A 24,701-nucleotide genomic window follows, 5' to 3' on the forward strand; every position below is an offset into this window, starting at 1 on the left:
TTTTCTTTGAGTGAAAATGAAAGTTTACGAACTCATGAACTGATTTGGAGAGCAAACAAACTATGGGTCTGAAAAGGAAACTTAAGGGCACATGTTAGATGCTCCAGGAAACATGGAAACTTACAGATCAGCCATTGTGTCCGCCTATAATGATAGCGGACATCCTCACCTCCTGCCATTTCAACAGGGTTGTGGTAGAAATGCGTATGTGTGCAGCATAAGAATGTGACTGTATCTGTACCCTCTCCCTGTAGCTGTGTGGGGTCCAGCAGCTCCATCATGTAGTCTGTGTCCAGCTGTATGGTGACCACATCGCTTCGGAGCAGCACCCATGTCAGGCAGGGCAGAAAATCATCTGCTCCAAATATTTTTCCTGCAGAAGAGTGGAGAGGAGAGCAATTTTAAAGGACATACAAACAAGGAGTCAGTCCATTCAGAGAGACAAGACAGACAGAGCTAGTGGTAAAAATCATTAAACGACCAGTTTACCTGAGCTAGAATTTGTACTCATGCCGTCATAGATGCTCTTGCAGACTTTGAGCAGCATCTTGACCTTCTTGTCTGGGGAGTAGGATTCATGCATCGTCGTCCACCTCTGCTGGATTCGCTCCAGGCTGACGCAGTCAGGAACCCCAACTCCCGCCGACCCTCCCAGCTCATCTACCTTATTCTTTTCCAGCACACACAGATTGCTTTGGAGACGCTTGAAGCTGCCATCATTAGTGCGGGAGGTGCGAATGCAGGAGTAGAGGTGGGTGGAGACGGGCTTCAGAGCCACTTTGTGCAGGGAGAGGTCCACCAATGAGTCTGCAGGATGGTCAGAAGGTAAGTGAGGTAACGTCAGAGGAAAACCAACCAATCATCTGCTCAGTTATGACTGTAACAACACAAGTTCTGTCAATAAAACACACAGCTTAGATGCATTTGTATTGGTCATCTGTCAATTTCCCTGTTTGCTCACTCACCTATCTCTGCGTCACTTAGGTCAGTAATGCTGTCCAACAACGCCTGGATTTCTGGGAAGTCCAACAGTGTCTCCCTCAGTGATGTAAGTGATGACCTCACTTCCTGTAAGAAGTCTGATCCCATGACCCCATCGGGATCAGCCCCTCCCCTCTGCGTCACATCCACGAATCCTCTCACGGCCTCTGCAAATACACTGCCTTTCCGCTCGCTCATCTCTTGCACACGATTGGTTAGTCTTTTTTTCTGACACACCAGCCCGCCGAGCGCCTGGCCCACCGCAGAGAGCCGATGTATGACCTTGTCGGCCAAGCGGTGCGCTGATGGGTGATGGGGTGGAGGGCTTTGTATTTGGAACTCCTGCTCTTCTTCAACGCTGCTGATTGACAGAGAGTCGAGCTCGCGAAACGGGGGGTGGAGTGAGGATGAGGGCCTGGGTGGGGGCAGCCAGACTCCATCTTCTATCCAGGAAACCCTGTGAGGGGACTGAAGGACGGGGCTGCCGTGGGACTGCAGCTCGGACGCGGAGCAGTTTAAACCTTTAGGTGTGGAGGGAGGAGATGAATGCAGGCTCTCCATGCTTGCTCTGTGTGGAGGGCTCAGGGTGGAACTTTGGCTTGGCCTTCTGAGGACCACCCCTGCTGTGGCACCTGGTGCTGGTGAATCAGCTGATTTAGCTCTGGTTAGACCTAGATAGGGAGACAGAGTATGAAAACCACGTTACCGTCACTGTGGCTTAACCGTTAAAAGCAACATAGGCCCCTTTTCCATTGTTCAAAAGAAAAAGAGTAAAAGAGGTAATAGAGAATGAGAAACAGGTTCCATAGCGCCTCAAGTATTTTTGCTAAGCTAAGCTAATTAGTTGTGCCTGAAGCTTGATGCCTCCGCCAAGGTCAAACAGTCCCCTTATGAATGCACATTTAAATTCAATAGATACAGATTTCATTGGGATTTTTATAAAATTACACAAATACTCATAAATATCAGCTGCTTAAAAATATACCAGATTTTCATCAAGATCTGTGAATGATTTTCTGAGAAATCAACAAAAATTGAAAAATGCCCCTACCATCGCAATTTTAAAGAAAGTGAAAAACAAATTCTGAATCTACACCAACATTTAATGGGTTCTTCTTTGACCTCCTTAGCAGAGGTAACAAATACTTTATTAATATGTTAAAGTAACTCATCCTCACCAGAACTCTCCACACTGGCAGCAGAAGGTGCCTGGTCCAATGAGATGGCCCGTTTATTGTGTAACCCAGCCCCCGCCCACGGCCGAGTGGTGCTGAGGCGTCGCTCTCGCTTGAAGTTTGATGCCTGTGTGGTGCACTTTACAGTACGTTCCCTCTGTGTCAGCCAGTCATCTCCATGTTCACGTAAGTAGAGGGGATTAATGATACACAGCGCCCCGTTAGAGGAAGTCAGCTAAGGAAACACACAAACACAAAGATGGTGTGACACAGTGAGCACCACAATTTAGCTGTGGAAGAAGCTTTAAGTCATTGCTGACATGCAAACATATAAGTGAACAGTTGCACATGCGGCAGAGATGAAGTAATGTCAACAGTTGACTCGTAGCTACTGAATGTTTTGCCATGTTCACCAGCTGGAGTACGGTGGGCTAATCGTCATATACCTGGATGGAGCACATGACGGTGCTTGGCTCTCTGTGGGTCATTTCTTCCATCTGTTGGTCAGGAGGTAAGCTGAGCCAAGTGTCTGCATAGGAACGGATTAAAAATAAAGTCAGTTCTCTAGTTTAGCTATCATTTAATTGCTAGAAAAAAATCTTTACTTTCTTCATTGGCAGTTTTATTTATAAAGCACCTTTCATGCTGCTGTACAGTGACATTCAAAATAACACAGAGACAACATTAAAATAAATCAACTTAAAATCTGAAAGCACAGTTTAAAACAATTTTCAAGCAAAATAAAAGACTAAGAAGAGTAGAATAAACAAGGTAAAAATAAACAAAAAGGATAAATCTGTATGAAAATTAAAAAATAATTAAAAGAGAAAAATAAAATAAAATAGATAGCACTGTGTAAAATAATAAATGTAATACAATAATAATGTAAAAAATAGGTTAGTTATAGGCACTTGAATAAAATAAGTTTTCAATCTCATTTTAAAAATTGCAATGGATGGAGCATACCTCTATCACTCCCCCGTGATCTCAGGGGTCTTGCAGGTTATATTGGACTAACATGTTTGTTATGTATTTGGAGCAGCTCCATTCAGAGATTAAAAAATTAGGGATAAAACTTTTAAATCAATCTTGTTATTCACTTGCAACCAGTGTAGAGATTCAACAGCAGGGCTGATGTGGGCTGTATGTTTAGATTTGGTTAAAACTTTTGTAGCCAAATTTTGGTCATAAGTGGCATGCCTGATTGCCTTTTTAGGAAGTCCTTTGCAGCAGTAAATTCTACTGGAGATAAAAGCATTTATAGTTTTATAATACTTCCTCTGGGTAATGATACGAGACAAAATCAGATAGAGTATGAAATAACTCACTGGGTTCAAGTTGAGAGAAATGATCTTTGTTCTTGCCGGTGATGCTGTAGATCCACTGAGGAATTGACAGACAAACGGCCAACACATCCCTGAGAAACAGGGAGAAATAACAGTGATAAAACAAACTGATTCATGACGTTTAAACAGACCTGACAACTGAATTCAAATCTATTTTAGAGAAAGATATTTCACTGAGCCCTCATATAACCTGGATATCCATAGAGACTAAATAATGAACAGATGCTTAAAGCAGTGTGACATCTGTGCTTTATTACTGTAGTAATAAAATGTTAGAGAAGTTGTGGAGGAAGTTTGAACAATCAGAAAATAAAAATCCGAGATGCAGCAGGTCCTCACCTGGTCACAGAGTAGAAGAACACCAGCTGAGCCAAGTCAGAGAAAGAAAGACGAGACTCAGACAACTGGAACGCTGAGAGAAAGAAACAGAGAAATGGTGGGTAATATTAACCTCATACTGAAAATACATTCCTGGAAACTCACAAAACTTAAACCAGGAACCACAACAGGGGACTTCTAATGCAAAGCTGCTCTGCCCACAGTAACTTCAGTGTTCTATTAATGACTATTACATTTTCTTATAGCCTAGGGTTCTAATACTATGAGCAGGGTAATTGCAGGCTATAGGTGTCAGTTGTCTCCTCAGTTTGTGCATACCACATTCATGTCCAATTAAAGCAGCATGGATGTGTGTGAGTTGTATCAGCAATTAAAGGGTGTTACCAGTTTGAGAAACCCAAATTTGCAGTTTCCCGGAGGTGTGTGTAGGTGTCTGAGTATTAACCGGTATTACCTGCTCTCGTCTGTACATTTTCCTGGCACACACATTCAACAGCAGCAGATACAAAGCAACCTGACATGTTATTAACTTACTGCAACTGTTTATTCAGTGTAGTCTGACGGTTTTTGGCAGAAGTAATGAGTCATTAAAAAAACGTTGAAAGTGACTGAAAAGGGAACTTAGAGATCCTGCACACACGAACACATGCACAGCCCTTTATATCTGTGAAGACACTCATTCACACTCAAGGGAGACTTATTCAAAATTTGACAATCATTACTACTTGTCTAACCCTTCCCTTAAAGTAACTCAAAAACATGTTATCACCTTTAAATATCATGATTTTTCGTCCCCATAAGGTGTAAACAAGTGTAGGTCCCCATAACGTGGGTAATACCTGGTCGACAAAAACACACACACACACACACACACACACACAAACTAAAACAGACGCTCTAATACAGAGACATTCACACAGAAATAATAATGAGGTCGGTCCATACCTTTGCCCGTGCTTTTGATAGTATAGTCGAGAACGGGGTCAGTGTCTCCTCCAGCAGACACACACAGCAGGCTGGGCAGAGACGTCGCACAGTCCTGCACAACTAGGAAACTCTGGAGGGAAGAAAGCACACACGCACACACAGTGACTCATTTTAGTAAAGAAGCTGATCAGTGTGGAAACAGCTTAAATGTTCAATGGCAGACAGCATTACACACATTCAAAAGAAAAATGCTGACAATACAAAAATAGAGAGTGGAGAAGAAAAACAACACAGTGCGAGTATTTCTATGACAAGGTTGTATTGATTAGATAAAGATTATTAGTAATGATGTCATTTTCCACAGGTTCAGTAATGATAACTGATAAAGATTTGTTTAGTGGGGGTTTGGGTTAATGTGATTGTATGGAGGCTGCTTAATAGACCAACTTGCTGAACGTGGTTCAGTCTTATGTGTTATATGTATTCATATTTTAAATACATAAAAAATAAAACTGCATTATTGATATAAATTGCACATGCCTCTTCATACAGTCAGAGTTTTTGCCAATAGCGTTAATGACAGCTCTGACTCTCAAGTGGCTCAATCTGATTATGAAAAACCTTGAGATAAAATTAAACCCACTTTTCATCTATGCAAAGGATTTTCATTTATCCAATAATTTGGTTCAAACACAAAACATATTCCATCATCCTGAGCTGTGATCAGCATGAGTTAGCACATCTGTCCCTGGATGTTATTAATGGACTCCCTCTCTTAATGGTTGTCCTGTTTAAAAGCTAAAGGTGATCGTGTTTTCAAAGTTGTGGCCCGAACCATATAAAATACTCTCCCTACTGCAATATCAGTATGTGTTGAATGTTTTTCAATGCTTTTTATTGCATATCAATTGTGTATCAATCCTCATGAAGGCCAATAAAAAAAGAAAAATAAGACGCTTCTTGGAGAGGAACTACTTCAACTGAGCAGACCACACTCACACAGTCCTGCTGGGGCAGGTTTGGTTTTCTCTTTCTAGCTTACCCACATAGCAAACTAGCTTTGTCAAACATTTACCCCACATACCGCATGGGATGATGGCAAGGTGGCCTGCTTCTGTTTGCCAGATCTGGGCCATAGCAAGGTGAATTTGCTTTGTGCTATTTGGGCCATATTCACCAATTATCACATCGGCAAGTGTAGGTTTACATCCAGATTATACCTTGTCTAGAACACTGCATGCTTTCTATAAGGGCCCACATGTGTTTTGGGATATTTGGGTGACTTTTGCTATTTTACAAGAGACAAACTTTAAGCTCCCTTTTGTTCGAATCCGTATGCTATCTGTATGATTAAAAAATGTGAATACCTTGAGAAGCACATTTTTCATGTGGTATTTTCTATTCTAAATTTATAAAACAACAAACTTTATTTTAACAGCAAACATTGTAAAGCCAGTCATTGCTTTTTTCTAAACCGATGATCTAACTGCTATGGAAACAGTGACTGAAACAGAACAAAACCGTTTGTTTGAGACATAATTACTATGGTATAACAATACACGTGCAACTAAAGACACCACAAGTGAATGGAGTGCTGTTGAACACCAGCACACATTTATACACACAGGGAGGAAGTGGCTTTCAATGTCGACATGCACAAAAATAGAGTCGTATTCACTGCAATCACCAAACTTTGAACACGCTGACTTACAGTTTGACAGTTGAGATGTTCCATGTATACATATGTATACATGTTAAGTCATAACAGCTAAGTTAATCAGAAATAATGAACAATTAATTTGAGAACTATAGTTTGGATGCAAAACATTTCTTTGTCAAAACCAAAAAATTACTCATCGTGTTATTTATAGATAAAGTTTTCCCTTTCTCTGTATTATTTGCATGTCCCTCTTTCAAAAAGCTAAATAAAAAAAAACTGTTTGCTCTACTCACATTCTCCCTTTTTAAGCAGACGGTCGTTTCCCTGACTTGCACTTGCTGTGTCCAACACTACTTCTGCACTCAGCTCAAAACTACTGATTCAGATGTAAAATAAAAGAGGAAACTACTTTTGTGACTTATTTCCAGTTCTAAGAACACTTCTGTTGTTACACAAAATGACGTCTTCGCTTGTTTGAGACAATTTGGACAGAAACATGAGCAGCAAACTAACCTGGAGGTGACAGAAGGATGCTGGATTATGTGTAAATGAGGGAAACAGTGAGAAGAAGGAAAGGTGAAGATCAGGGAGAAGGTATGAAGGGAAGATAAGGAGGTAGAAGGACAGATAATAAGAAATGGAGATACAAAGAAAATCCCCGTTATTTTAGCTTCTAAAATTTGCTCAAATAAGCTTTTAAATGAGCAGAGAAATAAGTCAAAGTAAAGATAAGTCGACTAAATTCAAAGTTAATTCTTGAAATACAAAAAAATAAAAACTCTGATTGAATCATGGTACCAGCATGGAGGCGGAGGGCCCGGATTCAGGATTTCTCAGTGCTTACACTCTATGTGTGTGAAACAAACACAATATCAATATTTTTGATGGTGAAGATTTTTCAGTTCATATTGTAAAATAACTTTCCTGCATACACAGACCCATTTTAAGACTTTATCTGAATAAGTGAAGCAGCGTCAGAGTTAATGTGACATCATACTGACATGACGACTGCTTGACTGACTGATGAATGTTTGTAAAGAATAGGAGGATCACTCACCCCGGCAGGTGTTCCACAGATCACAGTGTGGGCTCCTTCTCTATCCCAGGGTGCCCCGGGACACCAGGCCTCCTGACAGCCTCTGAGCTGCCCCAGGAGCGACGGCTTACTCCTGCTGCTCCTCCATGGAATGGCCGTTGTACCGTTAACTTGACTGTGAACCGCCCTGGACACAAACGTATGTACGTGTTTATGCACACAAACAACAGTTGGCAACAATTTGGAATAAAACTGCTGATTCCTTTTTGGGAAAACGTTTAATTTACTGTTTGCTTATGGCCTGAGGGGATTCATATTCAGAAATGTTCAATAATCAGACAAATGTTGGATTTTTCAGAAAGAGCATAGATTTCAGGTTAATACTTACATGTGTTGCACTGGCTGAGTTGGTTCATGTGGCCCCTCTCCTCTACACTATTAGCACATTCCTCGGCATGTTGAAATCTTCTCTCTTGAGCTTCATTTCTACACAGAACAAAATGTTTCTCAAGAAGACAAAAACAAAAAAGAAAATAGGAAGCTCACATGCTCCTCAAACATACATCCTGCACAGAGTGTTTTGTATTTTAAATGCAAGTTAACTGGTGGGCTGCTGCCACGTTGGCTGCCTTCTTCTGCATCCTGCTCATACTGGCATCTGATGCACTTTCTGTTTTCTTATGAAGCTGTTCCGCCAATTTCACACGGCTGCTGCTTCTTTATAATCGCTCCTCTCCTCCCCACAATTCTGCATGTGGTTAACCCTGGTCTGTGCAAGGCGTGAACACTGAGAAGACACTGTCTCCTTTCGAAACAGCTACATCTGTCTGTTTTTTCTCTCACTCTGCAGCACTGCTTGTCTTCTGCTCAGATGTGATTGCAGGGTTCATAACTTCTAATCTGAGAGCAGACTGGGCCTGTAAATGTGTCACCACAGCTCTAAGACGACCTGTGAATACGCGAAGAAACAAAAAATAAATGCCCTAGACATAACCTTGAATCCATCACTATTTTAAGTACACATGGGGGGGTGGGGGGTGTCAAGTCTGTTTTATTGTCACCTACATGCAGGTTGGTTTGCTGCTGTAGTATATTTAGCTTAGCTAGATCTATCTAGCATAGTTATAAAACATAATGACATGTTAAAATCTTAAGGCGTGTTGATTCTCAAATTCTCAGACTCTTTTGAACACTATCCCAGGTGTTATTCGTTAGCTCTCTCCCCCAGAGAATACTCTTTTGAACTGTAAAATGAAGACTTGCAGAACAAGATACTAAACATGTCCTTATTTAGGTAAAAGGCCCGGTTTTGTGATGTCATGTTATCTCTAGTGTTGGGATCCCACCTCTTCATGGGGTCCCACCTCCACAAATAAAACTTGTTGTCTTGCAAGAGGCAAGCAGACTTTCACTATTGGCTTGTGATGTCTCCGGGTATACCATGGTATCCGTCTGATCTGTGAAACTTCTGTGTAATAAATTCTGTTATACTGCAAGTTCTGGGTCTGCATCTCCTCTCGTCAAACACCGACTTCGACAAGACACTGCGGCATGAAAGACACGACACTGCCTTTCCAACAGTCCTCAAGGAAACCACAGCCAGAGGTGTTGCTGATTGGTCCACGTGTCCGTGCAGTGTTGTCACACTTTAAACCATTGTCTCATATAGCACGATTATCTGTACAATGGCAAGGGCCAATTCAGCCGGCACCAATAAACTGAAAACAGATACCAAACCCAACTAATAACCTCATGTTTGTTAGAACCATCACTTCTGTCCAGTCAAAATGCATTAAAATACTGAGCTGTTTTAATCACAGGCCTTGATCTCTGTTATAACCTCCACCAAGGAGGTTATGTTTCAGTCTGTTTGTTATTTGTCTGTCAGTTAGTTAGCAGGATTACACAAAAATGACTGAATAGATTTCTATGAAACTTGGTGGAAGGATATGTTGTGCATCAGGGAAGAACCTGGTGCAAACGCAGATCAAGCGGCGGATACCTTTTTTTTTTAACCTTCTTTAAACATTGTGGGATAGAGGGTTTCTTTCAACAGTTCTTTTAATTTCTCTGGAATAATTTACGGATCATGATTAAAAAATCAGGCTTGTTGAGTTGACTTACATACTTCTGTGTGGTTTGTGGCAATTTAATTGAGCAAAAACAATCTGGATCTAGTAAATTTAAATGTGGTTTCATAAGGTGACTGTTAGGCCTTGTACAGTGTGTGTTCTCTGAGTGCCCTCCCAGTTTCAATTTGAAAGACACTACAAGCCGATTGTGGCTTTTAGCGAAATCTCTTAAAATCCAGTTGATGGGCACCTTTTCACCATAAAAATCCATATTTGGTCATTGACTTAATACTTGACTGACTTATTTCTCACCATCAGGTCTTAATGTGCTAATAAGCACTTCTTAGTTCAGGCTAAATTAAGACAGTAAACAAGGTGAACATTATTTTAGCTTGTCACTGTGAGCATGTTAACATGCTTGCATTAGCATTTAGATCAAAGTACTAGTTTGCCTAAATACAGCTCTAATACTAATACAATTATAAGTCTTATAAGAGCATTATAATTATTGTTTATGCAAAATATATGGGCGTTAAAGATAATGAAAAAAAGGAAACCATGCACAAACCACACCCAAAAGTTCACGTTTAGCAAGTTAACAACATTATCTTTGTATGAGCACATTTCAAAATATAATCAGGGTAAAAAGCCAATACTATGCAATAACGGTTACATTAAAGTGTCCAGATGCTGAGGATGACCACGGCCCTCCCATCAGGCTATGTGTGACATAAATTATTACAGCTATGCTTTTGGTAACAGTGCCTTAACCATGAAGATTCCCAAGGAAAGATAGTAAAAGGCCCCAACAACATTATTGTTTACATTGATCTTTAAATTGAAATAGCCACATACACGTAGTTGAATCAACTCATTCAGTCTCAACAAAACTGAACAGCATCAGGTTTACAATTGTAAATTTATTGCAGGACTTTTGTATTGGTTTCCATAATATTGTACAGATGTTCATGCTACTGTGCCCACCCCTGTATTTCAATATGCCACAGTGGTACAATTCATTCTCTTACAAATATCCCAAATACAGTGGAAACCAACTATAGAGGCCGAAAAACCAGGGACAAGATAATTCTATACAGATGCTCTTTAAATAATTCCCTCACAATAATCAAGCTTCCTGTTGATATGGGGTCTTTTCATACAAGACAATAAACTATTGTAGGCTACTATAAGAAGATGTCATTTCATGCACTCTTTTCTAACATATGAGGTTTATGGACTGCCTGTGTGATGACTGCTCTCCCTAAATTAACTGTGTGTGTGAGTGTGTGTACAGTATGTGTGCACTCATGCAGCATGTGATATGTTCCTGGACTCTTTCCATTGCTCTTCTGAGAGATGTTCTGCCCTCCTTGCATTTTCAGACTAGTACAGAGCGAGCAGACTCTGTCCATCAGATCTGGAGACAGTAGACAGTGATGGTTGTGGGGTTGTACATTTTGTATTTACGCAATGAAGACACAAATATCAATTAGAAAATAATCTGCATGAGAGAGAAAGAAAAAATAAATAAACTTGGGTTATAATAATCATCTGCTCATAGTAATGAAGCTGATTGTGGCAGACATGATCACTATAATTTGTTTCCACTTCACTTCACTATGAAACTGTTTAATTTTCTTATTTTAAATTACATATTCTTGTAGAAAACCATGTCTATTTATCCTTACTAGCATTTCATCTATCCCCAAAGATTTAAAAGGAAATATCAACTTTCAACCAACTGAAGTCCTGACATCGGAGGGAGCAAAGCTATTATTATATTTTGTGCATCATGTAAAGTTTGCAGTTTTATTATATGAAGAGATCATAATCCCCCCCCCCATAAACATCTAAAAACATTGTATTCAAAAAAATAACAGAAATCAGTTCAAACAGGAGCAGAGGGTCAACATGAAAAGAAATATTAGTCAAAAATCAAGACAATATTTTCCAAGTTATATCTATAACTACCTAAGTTCCCCTTTCCGGAAGTTACTTTCATCTATGTAATACTTGCATGAGCGATTCAATACACAACAGCCTGGTTTTATCTTTTAAGAGTTAATAAACTGGAATCAGTGACGAGGGTTAAAGTGACAAATTAGCATGATATTTGAAACAAAAGCAAAATATCTTATATCAAAGTATCTTGACTAATGGTTTCACATGTTACACTATACTTTTTTGCATGATGCAAATATATAGTAATGTCAGTAAAGTGCAAGTAACTGATATAAACAAAAGCATAAAACACAGGGATGAAAGACGTCATGTGAGGTTGTTTAGAGGAATTAAATGTTTGCCAATAAAAAAAGCATCAATTCTCAACGTCAAACAGGAACCATCAAAATCTGCCTCTCAGGGCCACTTCCACACAGCGACATCAGTATAGTAGCTTTGAATAAAAAGGGAGATTTGGAATGAGTTACTCTTCCTTTTTCACTGGTTCTGGAGCCACTGATGCAGAGCTCGTCTTGGCTGCAGCTTTGCTGTTCTCACCGGCCTTTTCCTTTTGGTCCTGACTATCGATCTTGGCGTGGTCCTGCTTCACCATCTCTTCCAGCTCCACCTGGAAAGAGTTCAAACCAGAAGGTATTCACCAGGAGTAAAGTAAACAGACACAGGGGAGTGACTGGTGATGATCAGAGAAAACAGCTCTTGCTCTGGCTGAATAAGAAGTCATTTCACAGTGGGGGCTTGCAACCACAACATCACACAGGAAAATCCCATTAAGACTATGCTGACATTTCAATTACACTCTTGTGTTAAACTTTTAATACCACTTAAAGGTTCAGTGTGTAGAAATTATTGGTGAAGGTGCATGCTGCAGCTGAACATCCCTCACATCACCCTCCCCTTCCCAACATGAAAGGGAACCTGTGATATCCTTCAGTTGTGATAAAAAGGTGTTTAGTTTGTCCATTCTGGGCTACTGTAAAAACATGGCCGCCTCCGTAGAGAGGACCCCCCCCCCTCTCTCTGATGTAGATATGAGGTATTTAATTATAAAATGCCCATTCTAGGGTAAAGAAAACCACAATTCCTATAATTTAGATGAAACACACTAGTCAAAACATCACTAGGATTATTTCACATTCAATTTCTGCCAATAGATCCCTTTCAGCTGAATATTACACACTGAACCTAAAACAAAGGGATTGAATTACAGCAGTGGTCAGACTGAAGTGATGTCAGTATTAATTTATCTATGGTTCAAGGCTATTTTTCCTATGACTCTACTGCAGGCACGTGCACAGACATTTTGGGGGGCAGGTGCTCAAACCAAAAAAAAAGGGCACCCATCGCCAAAATTGTTTATGAAATAAAAAATAATAATAATAAATAAATAAAAACGTACTCATTCTCCCTCATTTGTTTTACTTGTTGATGGCCTGATCCAATATAAAATAGAGATGCTACCCTGAGCTGCTTGCTGCAGTTCCCTATCCTTCTGCTTTTGGAGTCTGTCTTTTCTTGGCATTATGCTGCAAATTTTGTAAATGAGATAAATAAATTTTGTGCATAATTATCAAGAGTGACTTACATAATCTCTATAAAGCTGACAACACAGTACACACATTTTTGTTTACTGTTTTCTGACAGAGTTGAAGTATAAGCAGCACAACACTAATATACCACAATATAACTCACCAGACTGTCATGTAGCTCAACTTAAGACCTACCTTTCATTTCAATAATTACGATTTTAAATGAAACAAAACTAGTGAACTTAATTTGTACAATAGTAAAACTGCCTTTAAATTCTCTGCCTATCTGTCTGTCTGTCTGTCTGTCTGTCTGTCTGTCTGTCTGTCTGTCTGTCTGTCTGTCTGTCTGTCTGTCTGTCTGTCTGTCTGTCTGTCTGTCTGTCTGTCTGTCTGTCTGTCTGTCTGTCTGTCTGTATGTCTGCCTGTATCTCTCTCCCTCTCTCTCCTCATTAAACATGACAAACGTCAGTAAACAGCTGGAAAGGCTTTGATATCACGGATTTCAGTTTTTTGTTAGTTTATTTTTTAAGGAAAAGTCGGACCAGTTGCGACGTAATGTTTTCAGTGGTGTTTATGTTGTGGTTAATTTATCACCAAACAAAGTCGGGGGATTTGTCTGATTCTGCGTGGAGAAGCAGTTGCAGGAGTTTGGCCTCAGCGCTGCCTGAGGAGGAGGAGGAGGAGGGGGGGGGGCGGGGCCAGCGGAGCATGTCGGGGCGAAATTTTCACAAGAACTCAAATAAATGCCCCGTCAGATATCAAAACACATTGGTGGGAATTGATGACAGAGAGAGTAATTTTTATTCTTAAATATTGATGAATGAGGAAAAAATTGGCACTTTTTCTCATCCAGGGCAAAAGGGCTGGTGCTTGAGCACCACTAGGGGTCTATCTGTGCACGTGCCTGCTCTACTGTATATGGATGATGTGGTAACTCACCTTCCATCCCAGCAGGTCAGCTAGAGCCAAACAGCCTTCATCACATGTACTGATGTGAGCTACGTCTCTGGAGGAAGAGAAAAAGGCCACAATTAGAGCCTGGACTGGGCTCCACAACATTCTTTCATTTCCAGAACTGATCCACATGCCACTATTGAAACACGTCTTGAACATTTGTACTATAAAGGTAAAGATATACCCTTAAAATACGACGCATTGTTTTTTTTAAAGATTCTTCATCTCTGATGTTGAAATAGATTCCATGTTTGTAAGTGTTTGCCCAGAAGCTGTTGTGACAACTTTCTGCAGTTCTAATTTTCAGTCCAATTGCTGTAGTGTGCCGTTAGATTTCATTCTAACTTAAAGTGGTGATACTGGTGCTACTTCTCACTGGTATTTGTCACTGATTTTACTGCTGCAATAGCTTTATGTTATAACTGAGCGACTAAATTTCATTGAGTTAAGAGAAAAATTTGTAACAAAAATAAAAAGTGAAGTACCATTATAAATTAAGCTTTAGCACCATCTGGTGGTGAAAACATAAAGCGTAAGATAATTCTAATAGAAAGACTATATTCATGTTTTATACGAAAAATGTAAATAAGTAATGATAATGTTTCGTTTGTTTGTTAATGATCAAAAACATATAATCTCACTGGACTAGGTCAACTTGCTGGGATTCATTAAATTAAATCTAATATAAGATTTATGTAAGAATGGAAGAGTAAAGCGTATATAGTGAAACTGTTTGAGAGAAGACGTAGCAGCTTCTCTGTATCACCTGTACGCCTTGTCTGAGTCAAAGTCCATCCCTCCTCCAAAACCAAGCAACCCGAACAGAGGATCAGCCTGCACAGAGAATCAAGAATCACATTTATGACAGACTAAAATAATGAAAACAAAGGCAGACGGGATTACAGGGAGTGGTGTTTACTCACCTGCCCGGCCTTCTCCATGTTAATGAGCAGTCTGGGACAACTTTTTGAGACCCTGAGTGTCCCCCCATGGGGGAAAACCACAGAAAATCGGACAAACAGATTAATAATTACTTAGACAATATTTGGACAATTCACCTGAAGCTTCTTACAGGAGTAATCTATTATATTTCAGGAATAGAAAACTTGATCTGATGTACCTGCCGACCAGACCTGCAAATGGCTGGACTTGCAGAGAGGTCCCCATGACGATGAGAAGATCACAGCGAGGAAAGTCCTGTGAATAAACACAATGGAAAGAGTTTATTTCTGCAGAACTGCGACACCACATGCCTGAATACTTTTGAACCAGCACCACGCGCTCACCATCTTCATTGAAGTGAAGAACCGGACAGGCAAACTCTCTCCAAAGAAGACGATATCTGAGTGAAGAGAAGCAATGCACACCAAGATACGAAGAGATTCAGAAATAAACAGTATGACGACCCAGTTACCCTGCAATTATGTTTGTTGAGGTACAATGATGTGCAGACAGGTTGTCAGGTTTTTTAGGAAGAGGAATTAAAATTGCATTGGACAAATAGAAATAATATTGAAAAGGAAAAAATTAAAATGAAGCAGAGAGACAAGTATCAACTGACCTGGTTTGACCAAACTGCTGCACTTGTCACATTTGGGAATGTCATCATTAAAGATCTTTTCTACAAAGCACAAAAAAAGAGTTCAATGTCCCAATTGGGAAAACAATACTCAAATATCCTTTTTCATGTAAATACTAACAGAAGTAATAAATACCTTTCATCCAGTCCAGGTCGTATTCCTTACGGCAACAGAAACTGACACAGTGTGACGTGTAAAATGTTCCATGAGCTTCGATTAGATCGTCTCCTTCGAGCCCAGCCACTCGCTCCAGTGTGTCGATATTCTGACAGAACAGACACATTAATGTCAACACAGACAAAGTTATTTAATTTGGTTATGTTACATGATGTGCGTTTGCCTACCTGTGTGTAGCAGCGTTTCAGGAGCCCCTTGTCCTTCAGCATCTTCATGAAGTAGTGACAGATTGTTGGCTAAACAGAAATAAAAGTCAGACAAGACAGGAAGCAAATCTTTTAGTTTTCTAAATGACATGACAATCATGAGCTGGTTATTTGGAAGTGCTTTGTGTACCTTGAACTGTCCCGGGTAAAGCTCCCTGGCCAAGGCGAAGAATGGCTCTGGATGTTTCTGAGACACAAGATGGTAACAAATATAAAATTGTATTGTATTGACACAAGATCGTAGATGTTATACATGTAGCTACCATTGGATGAGTGTAAGAGAATATAATGAGCATCTAGCCATAGAGGTCAAGCCAAGACACACTTGAGAAAAAAGGAATCATCAATGTTCCAACTTCAGAATGAAATTTAAGCTGAATCAGGATATAATTAAAGATTTTGTGTTTTTCTTTGCTCCATTGACTTTTAGGGACCTGGGGCAGCTGTCATGTGCTGTTCCATGCTTCACACTTTATTAACCCACCTTAAAATAATCGATCTGGAAGATGGCCTCTGGGTGGGGAAGGTTATATTTCTGCAGGTTTGCATACAGGCCCGTTCCTGGTGAGCGGAAATCAGGGATTCCAGCGGCTGTGAAGAGAAAAGGTGTTATAGATTAACAATAAAGTATACATAAATACATTTAGACACATGTGTGTGTTTGTGTGCGTGTGTGTGTGTGTGCCTGTATGTGTGTGTGTGTGTATATATATATATATTATGTATATAAAGTATACACACTCAAACACATTGCTAAACATTTGAACTGATTTATTGGCTTTTAAATGCATATTTCATAATATTGAAGCTGAGATACTCACATGTGGATATTCCTGCTCCAACCATGCAGAGGATGTTCTGACCTGTGTGGATACAAAGGAACTTTCAAAATAAATATATAATAACTGCACTGTGGTTACCGACTTTTATATTGTAAATCAATCCGCAATGGTCAGTCCTGATGGACAGGATGAATAGAAGCAATGAGACTCACATTTGCCACTCTTTATGTATTGAGCAACTCCTTCTAGAGTCAAGTCATCCAGAACTTTTTCAGTTGTGCCGAGGCCCAGAGTGCTTGAGAAGAGGTTACGTAGAAAGTCCACTGACAGGAACAGAGAAGATAATCATCAATAACAATCCAATTTTTGAAATATTTCTTAGTTGATAAACAACTACATGACGGAAAATCTTATATAAAACGTGTGGGGAGTGGTAGAGACCAGTAATGGCCAAATGTAACAAGTACAAAACATAAGAAATCCATAAATGGCAAAACTTAGCTCTTAATGCATGAAATAATACAAAGACTCGACAGGAGCAAAGCTGGATATTATCATGAATTATTTCGTGTTGATAACTTCACAGCATGTTACACATGAGCCATGTTCGTGTTTACATACTTTCTGTGTCTCCTGCTGCCTCTTCCCCACTGCTGTCGTCGGATTGGTCCTATAAACAATCAATAATAATGAGTGACAGTATAAATTCAGACACAGTAAATACGGTGTGTTGTGAACATGAGAAGCTCACAGATCACTGCTTCGTTTGGATTAGATCAAAGCTGTGTGACAGTGGCCCATCTGCTAGCATCCACTTGCTACAGTTAGCTACAGATAAAAGCTTTCTTGTTTGTTTGTTTGTTACCTCTGGTTCCAGTGAAACCTCCTCCTCTTCTTTACTATCAGGGAGTTCTAACAAAACAACAAACAAACAATCAAATACTCCATCAAAGAAACAAGATCCTCAACAAGTATTTGTCTCTGTAAATGTCCGTGTTAGCTGCAAAGCTAGCTGAGCTCGCGCTGTGGACCGGCTGGAAACAGTAAGTAGGTCAGTTTCACATCAGACAGACATATTACCTGATGCATCAGACATTTATCCGTCCACTGAAACCCTTTAAACACAGGGGTTCAAATGACAACTAATGTATATTCACTAATTAACAAAGTTGTGACCGGTAATGCTAGCTCTCAGCTGGCCCGTCTTGTTGTTGTCCGTCAATTAAAAGGGTCCGGGATGATGTGACACAGTTCCTACGGAGTTTGTAGTTCCTACCGCAGAGAACCACCTGCTGTTCTGTTAAATGTCACATGAATGAACTTATATTCATCAGACTCATGATCAATAAACATGGGTAAGGCTACAAATGAATAGAGATACTTGCGTCCAATGTTAAGGAAGACAATGGAGGTGAGAAGTATACTAAGGGAAAGGTGTTCACTTCAAACCTGCTGAACATACTGTAAGTTTACTGCATCTGTATTTTTAAACTACCAGTGATTCATTTATCCCCTTTCATTGTCTTCTCCAGCTCACTGTGCCTCCGACCTCGACCCTGCTGTAGACACCTGAAGGCTCACACTGGATTATGGGCTTTGGTTTGCTCACAGAAGCTTTTCACAGTGAAGATTCCACATGCATACAGACACGATGTGATGGGCAGCTACATGGTTTCCATTATGTGATAAACATGCAATATGGATCAACAGGCAAAGGTTACAATGCAATCAATGCAACAATACCACATAATCATACATAATCATTTATTTTGTACATTTACAATCATATTTACACCACAACATATGCAGACAAAGTTTGATTGGCTGAAGACAGAGAAATTATATTCACAATAGTGCAAACTCTTAATTTGAAATGGACTGGCCAAGGAAACTGTGCTGCTCAGACATGCACTGAACTCCAGATAATTTCCTTAAATTAAGCAGAGTGACAATATGTGAGAACGCAAATGTCTAAGTCAGTCGACAGTCTCCAGAGTTTCTCCTGCCAGCCCCCCCGTAAAAACTCTGGATAATGTCCAATTGAGCCCATCTGAGAATACAGCAGGAAATTATCCAGAGGAATCAGTGCGAGCGAGTGGGCGCGTTGATGGCGTTGACGCTGGTGTCGATGTGCTAAAAACATGTGATGTGCGCAGTGGAATTTATATGATACATCATGCCTCCTGCATAATGAACTTCCCCTCGTCTGAACGCTACAGAGATTTCTGTGTTGTTATGCACATCTCTGACCAGAGGATCTTCTGCCGCCTTCTTCATTTGTGGAAGGCAACCAGAAAGCCCATTGTGCAGACATTTTTCAGAGGTAGTCCATTCTTTTTCCACGCTTTACTGTTCAACATTTTTTATATCCAATTGTGTGTTGTAAATGTCCAATCAAATTTGAGTCTGTACCTGGTTACCTCTGCAGTATAATGTCAGGACTTGTAGAATTCAACTCTTTCTATGAGATCAAACTAAATCTGACCTGTCCAACACTGACATTAAGCTGTGATCAGACCTATTACGTCTCCTCTTCTTATGTCAGGTGTTGCCTCTGCACCTAACTTTGTCCTTTCCTGTAAAAGCATAGCAGTCTCTGAGAATCCAAAAAAAAACAAAAAACTTTCTGAATCCAATCGCGTCAGGTCCCTGTCAGTGCTCTAACTCTGCTCTTGGATTTGCTCCATCTTCTCCTCCTGACTCAGACTGAGGTTGTAGCCAGATGCTGTGATTTGGCACTGTGGTAACATTTCCTCCAGTAGGATGATGATCAACCCAGGACTCGAAATCCCAGGTAGGGATGAAATGTCCAGACGCCGCAGTCCCCTGCAGAACAGCAGACAAAAAGAGGTGTTTAACACAACAGGAGTGTGATGGTTATAATGAATTAGGCTTTGTTGGGAGATAGGTTGCAAAATTCCGGGAATATTCAAACTTGGAAACTTTCCATGGGAATATACGGGAATTAACGGGAATAAACTGGAAATGTTGTGGGTCATTTATACTAACTGTATTTACCTTGTCATATACAGACATAAATATAAACATTTTGTTTTGTCATAGGCTGATTTGAGCCCTGAGGAAACTTTGGGCACTTGACTATATGCTTCTGCATCTTAGTGTCAATCTTAACATAGGTCTTTGCACAGTATATGCAAATGTATACAGCCTTTCCTTCTACATTGGATGGGGTGAAATGTCTCCACACATGAGATAGTGCACGTGGCATTGTTCTGTAGAATAAGATGAGAAAAAAGTTTTAAAAAAACGCTAATGCAATGCCAGAGATATAAATAGTTAGCCAAACAATTGGAATCGTCTGTAAAAATATTTTACAATTGATGGATAAATGATGGAAAAAGGCTGGATGAACAGATGAACAATCCTCAATCAGCATGCTAATATATTTTCCCCAGTAATATCATCGAAACTTACATGACTAGTCCTGCACACCACAGCAGGCCTCAATAGCCATAGATATAAATACTAGATGACTCGGCCGCGTTGCCGGCCAACGGAGATGAACGTCACCACATGGCGGCCATCTTGCATCGGGCAGCTCGCTCACCCATAACATTGTGTTGGTAGTGGTAAATAACCATAACTTGCTCAATTTTCAACCGATTTTGAAACGGTCTGGTTTATTATAAACGTCAGAGATGTAGATATGACACTGTGTACTTATGATAAATTATGTCATTTTCAAAAAAAATAAAAATAATAATTTATGCAGTGTCATAACTACATCTCTGACGTTTATAACAAACCAAACAATTTAAAAATCGGTTGAAAATTGAGCAAGTTATGGTTATTTTAAAAAGTACGCACCACTACAACATAATGTTATGGGTGAGCGAGACGCCCTCAGCAAGATGGCTGCCATGTGGTGACGTTCGACTCCATTGGCCGAGGCATCTAGCCTTATATATGTCTATGTCAATAGCCCTGCTGTAGAGTGAAGGATGCTGGGAGTTATCTGTGCATGTGATGGAAGAATGCACAGTGGAGGGTTGAAATTCAACGTGCAGTGTGTGCTGCATTCCAGACATCTTTAAAATAGAGTTTTGAATGATGTTTTATTGCTCAGCGTTTAATTTGCTCATTTTTTTTTTTTTTTCAAAATTTCCAAAATCCCAGAGCTTAACTTCCCATGGAAAGTTTCCGGAAATTTACCGGAAAATTTCTGCCCCTTTGCAACCCTAGTTTGGAGTGTCTGGATGATTACTTGAGATTCCTCAGTGCAGCCAGGCCGCCCGTCGTGATGCGTGGACAGTGAGAGATGTCCAGCTCCTCCAGGGAGTCCTGGAAATTGTGGAGCTTGGCCAGAAACCAGTCGTCCACTTCAGGACACCCTCGAAAAGACAGAGTCCTCAAAGATGGCTGTTCCTCTGTGGGAAGACAAATCAGATTAAAAACACTGGACTTACATGCTGAATATCATTAGAATGAATTAACAGTACATGGATATGACCTAGAGACAGAGGAAATGAGGTTACGTCAGAATAAATGCAATTATGAGAGGAAATAAAGCTCAGTACCCAGGTTCACCAGTCCTGTGTAGTTGATGATAGAGTAGCTCATGTCTACTTCCTCTAGCAGTGTGTCTTTGTGGTTCAAGAAATCCCAATTGAACTTGCCCCTGGGGTTAGCACGAAACCAGGCTGACTGCCCAACAAACCTGTAATATGAAGTTTGGATCAACGCCAGCAGATTAAAGAAATGAAAGTAATGGGTGAGTTGATCACATTTGAACTAATTTAAAGACATCAATTGCAGATATATGTATCTGAGTGAGACAACTAGCAGATTGTTTACTCACTTTCAATCTCTTGAAACTTGAGTTCCCAAAAGTTTAAAAGAAGGATAATAATGGTGCAGGAACCATTGCACAGCTACACAGACCTTTAGTTTAACTGGTTTGCCACAAGTGATATGTCATGTCATTAAGTCCAGTTTGAGTTTCTTCATATGATGCTAGTCTGATTTCAATGTAAAACCATACAAATATTTTTTAACATGTTTTCTTTTTCAATATGAAATTAACAAGTTTTTTAGTGAAGTATTATCATTGCCTGAAATATTGCTTTCAACATTGGAACTCTGAAATCAAGAAATCTGAAGCTGCCAGTCTGGACTATGAAGACCTTTGATGGTTTATTTTGTATTATTACCTGACATTTTCCAGATTTGATTAACTGAATAAATCATCTGCTGATTGATCAGTAATGATAACAATCATCACTTTCAGCCCCACATGACTAAATGCTTGATCCTAATCAAGTGACATGCATTTAGTCAATAGAGAATAAGACAAGTGTAAGCCCATCATCAGGGTCAGACAGCATTAGTGGTCTTATCCTATTATTTTTAAATTATTTTTATAAAAGAATCTCTGTGGTCACCCAATTCACCCAATCACCAAATTTGCAATTAACAGTTATTTAAATAGAAGACAAAATATGAATCTTAAGTGTATGCATTTTCGCAAACCATGGAGAAGTGACATGGTACTTACCGAAATCCTCCCTTTAGATTTAAGACATAATACGCTGCTGCTATGTCCGACCCATGAAACTTCTGAGCGTAGCTGTAGTACCTGTGGAAGACAGTGATAGTCACAAAAGCAATAATAACTTGTAAATGGATTTGTATTTTTGTGTCTTGTGTCACATGTGTCTTGTCACGACCATTAGATCATAGCATTAAGTCTAAAGACTTGTATGATTATGAAAATAGCAAACTGCATGAATTTAACTGATACAGGCACATTCAGATTGTTGGAGCTATTTACACGAGCGTTTAACAGTTAATCATCGGTATATTTAGTTTTTTTTGAAGATGACATAGGTTATGCCTTTAGAATTATTATTGTAGTTATTTGTTTCTAGTTATCGTAGTTTTATGATTTAGTTTTGAAGGTACTAGGCACCAGGGGATTTTTTTATATATATATATATATATATGGGTAGGTGGGCATATGGCTTTTTGCCAGGGCAGGAGAGACAGCAGATGCCACAGCTGTGTGATTGTACGTTTGCTTGCAAACAGAAATAAATCCCACACAAAACGTGACGCCTGCCTGGATAATGGATTTATTCCCTGCGTAACATTCACAACTCAGGTGCCTTAGTGGCTTTTTGATATGGAGTTTTTATTCTTTTGTAAGTTTAAGGACAAATCCCCACTAAACAGATGTTAAACTAAACAAGTTATATACATTGTTTATGGTGCACTCAGCAGTAGTTGTGATGACCTTTGGTTTCAGGGCAGTAGGGAACAGTTTTTTACTTGAGCTACTATCAGAATCAGAATCAGAATTAGAAAAGTGTGTGTTTGCCAGGTAGATCACACCTGAGAGCTGCACCTCCTCTTTGCATTAACCCGGTTTATTCAGGGTTCTACTGAACAACAGTCAAGAAAAACCAAGACATCTCTTACGCGTTCTTCCTCTGGATCACCCTCCTCTTCAGCTGAGAGCTCAAGCTCAGGAGCATCTCCATATCATAAAACCTCTGGGTGAGGAAGAGGAGCAGCCTCGTGTGGAGTGGAGGAGGAGAAGATGCCGAGCTCGAGCTCCATGGTCGCCTGGCAACAAGGAGGAGGGCCGACCGCTGGCAACATCTGTGCAGAGACTGAACACGGACACAGTTAGTGGTGTCCTCCAGATGTGCTCAGGTAGTCACAGAAAATAAATGTCTCCAAACTGAAGCCATCACTGTTACACTGCTGGTCTATAAGGTTAGACTAGGAGCACTAACACAACGTTATACACATGTAGCTAACAGCAGCTAACTTTAGTGAGTTGTATCAGTCCATAAGGCTAAACACTAACCACTAACATAACGTTATACACTTACACATGTAGCTAACAGCAGCTAACTGTAGTGAGTTGTATCGGTCCACAAACTAAACACTAACAACAACACACAGCCTGTTCTCTGAATAACAACCTGTTCTCCTCCATTTGAAAACTTAGCTCACTTTCTCATTCGTGTGTTAAGTGCAGTAGTTAGTTAGTCTGTGTTTGAAGGGTGACTTACCATCAAGTGAGCCGACATGACAGTTCGGTTCAACAGCGAGCCGTGAGGGACAAACTCTGCCCTTCCGCTTTTGTCGCCGGTTGTTGTTTAGCCTGTCTACCGCAGGGTGGCGCCCCATGCACGTCCGTCATGTTGCAGATCCCCCCCCCCCCCACACACACACACACACACACGCTACTTGGAGTTATTGTAGTGTAAATTAACTTATATTTAAATATTCTTTAGTGTTGAGCTTGTCTGAAGGGACAACTCTGAAAAGATTCTTTCCATAGATGTAAGATATAAGACATATATATATATATATATATATATATATATCCTGTTTATTTGGAAAAGTGGGGAGTTATAGGAGACGGCAAGGTACAGATGTGAATAGATATAAAGAAGAAAAGGGGAGATAGAAAGTTCAGAGAAACAGGCTGTGAAAGTTGAGGTGAATGAGAGAGGGGGATGTTTGTGGAATAAAAAGGTCATGGATGGAGGAAGAAGGATGGAGACATGCTATGAATTCAGGTATGGTGGAGCAGTGGTTACTACTGTGGTCTCACAGCAAGAAGGTTCTGGGTTTGAACATGACTGTATGGAGTTTGCATGTTTGCCCTGTGTATGTGTGGGTTTCCTGGCGTGCATGGTTGTTTGTCTCTATGTGTCTCTATATCATATTCTTCTATCTGTTCCATAATTTAAAGCCCCTACAAGGACCTTTTCATATTTGTTGATTTTTTGTGCCTGTGTGGACAAAAGTTGTAGTGTTTCCACTGCATCCTGTCGTAAAATCCTTCGGCCCTGATAGCATGTAGAAAAAAGACAACGTGCTTTTAGTACGATGCATTGCGATGAGGTAATTTGACTTTTTGTCACTGTATGATTGGCATCGTTAATTTCTCTGGTTGGGAAATTCATGTTTTTATGACGTTTGGGCAGGACCAGTTTTGGAT

The 24,701-nt window shown here is 40.0% G+C and overlaps 3 protein-coding genes across 3 annotated transcripts in view; all 3 read right to left on the reverse strand.

Moving 5' to 3' along the window:
- rinl (Ras and Rab interactor-like) overlaps positions 1-7,885 on the reverse strand; it is a 9,686-nt gene extending 1,801 nt beyond the window's left edge. Inside the window, exons 1-10 of the mRNA XM_061073594.1 lie at positions 7,853-7,885; positions 7,486-7,651; positions 4,787-4,898; positions 3,842-3,914; positions 3,485-3,573; positions 2,603-2,685; positions 2,160-2,391; positions 966-1,652; positions 490-807; positions 242-373 (exon numbers count right to left, since the gene is read on the reverse strand). Of these exons, the coding sequence (XP_060929577.1) occupies positions 242-373; positions 490-807; positions 966-1,652; positions 2,160-2,391; positions 2,603-2,685; positions 3,485-3,573; positions 3,842-3,914; positions 4,787-4,898; positions 7,486-7,651; positions 7,853-7,854 (1,894 nt within the window). The 5' untranslated portion in view covers positions 7,855-7,885. The remainder of the gene's footprint in view (positions 1-241; positions 374-489; positions 808-965; positions 1,653-2,159; positions 2,392-2,602; positions 2,686-3,484; positions 3,574-3,841; positions 3,915-4,786; positions 4,899-7,485; positions 7,652-7,852) is intronic.
- Positions 7,886-10,436: 2,551 nt separating this feature from the next.
- On the reverse strand, positions 10,437-17,931 carry sirt2 (sirtuin 2 (silent mating type information regulation 2, homolog) 2 (S. cerevisiae)). The gene is made up of 16 exons (XM_061072771.1): positions 17,804-17,931; positions 17,589-17,635; positions 17,345-17,393; positions 16,936-17,046; positions 16,763-16,804; positions 16,426-16,532; positions 16,072-16,128; positions 15,903-15,971; positions 15,694-15,823; positions 15,540-15,599; positions 15,265-15,320; positions 15,099-15,175; positions 14,902-14,953; positions 14,745-14,812; positions 13,964-14,030; positions 10,437-12,105 (listed from the first exon to the last, which is right to left on the reverse strand). Exons 1-16 carry the CDS (start codon positions 17,817-17,819, stop codon positions 11,962-11,964), a joined length of 1,152 nt encoding a protein of 383 aa, XP_060928754.1. The 5' UTR covers positions 17,820-17,931; the 3' UTR covers positions 10,437-11,961.
- Positions 17,932-18,470: 539 nt separating this feature from the next.
- On the reverse strand, positions 18,471-23,791 carry dmac2 (distal membrane arm assembly component 2). The gene is made up of 6 exons (XM_061073355.1): positions 23,764-23,791; positions 23,162-23,355; positions 22,239-22,319; positions 21,262-21,401; positions 20,949-21,111; positions 18,471-19,549 (listed from the first exon to the last, which is right to left on the reverse strand). Exons 1-6 carry the CDS (start codon positions 23,779-23,781, stop codon positions 19,384-19,386), a joined length of 762 nt encoding a protein of 253 aa, XP_060929338.1. The 5' UTR covers positions 23,782-23,791; the 3' UTR covers positions 18,471-19,383.
- Between the last annotated feature and the right edge of the window lie 910 nt (positions 23,792-24,701).

This window comes from Limanda limanda, chromosome 6, assembly GCF_963576545.1.
Source record: "Limanda limanda chromosome 6, fLimLim1.1, whole genome shotgun sequence".
Lineage (NCBI taxonomy): Eukaryota > Metazoa > Chordata > Actinopteri > Pleuronectiformes > Pleuronectidae > Limanda > Limanda limanda.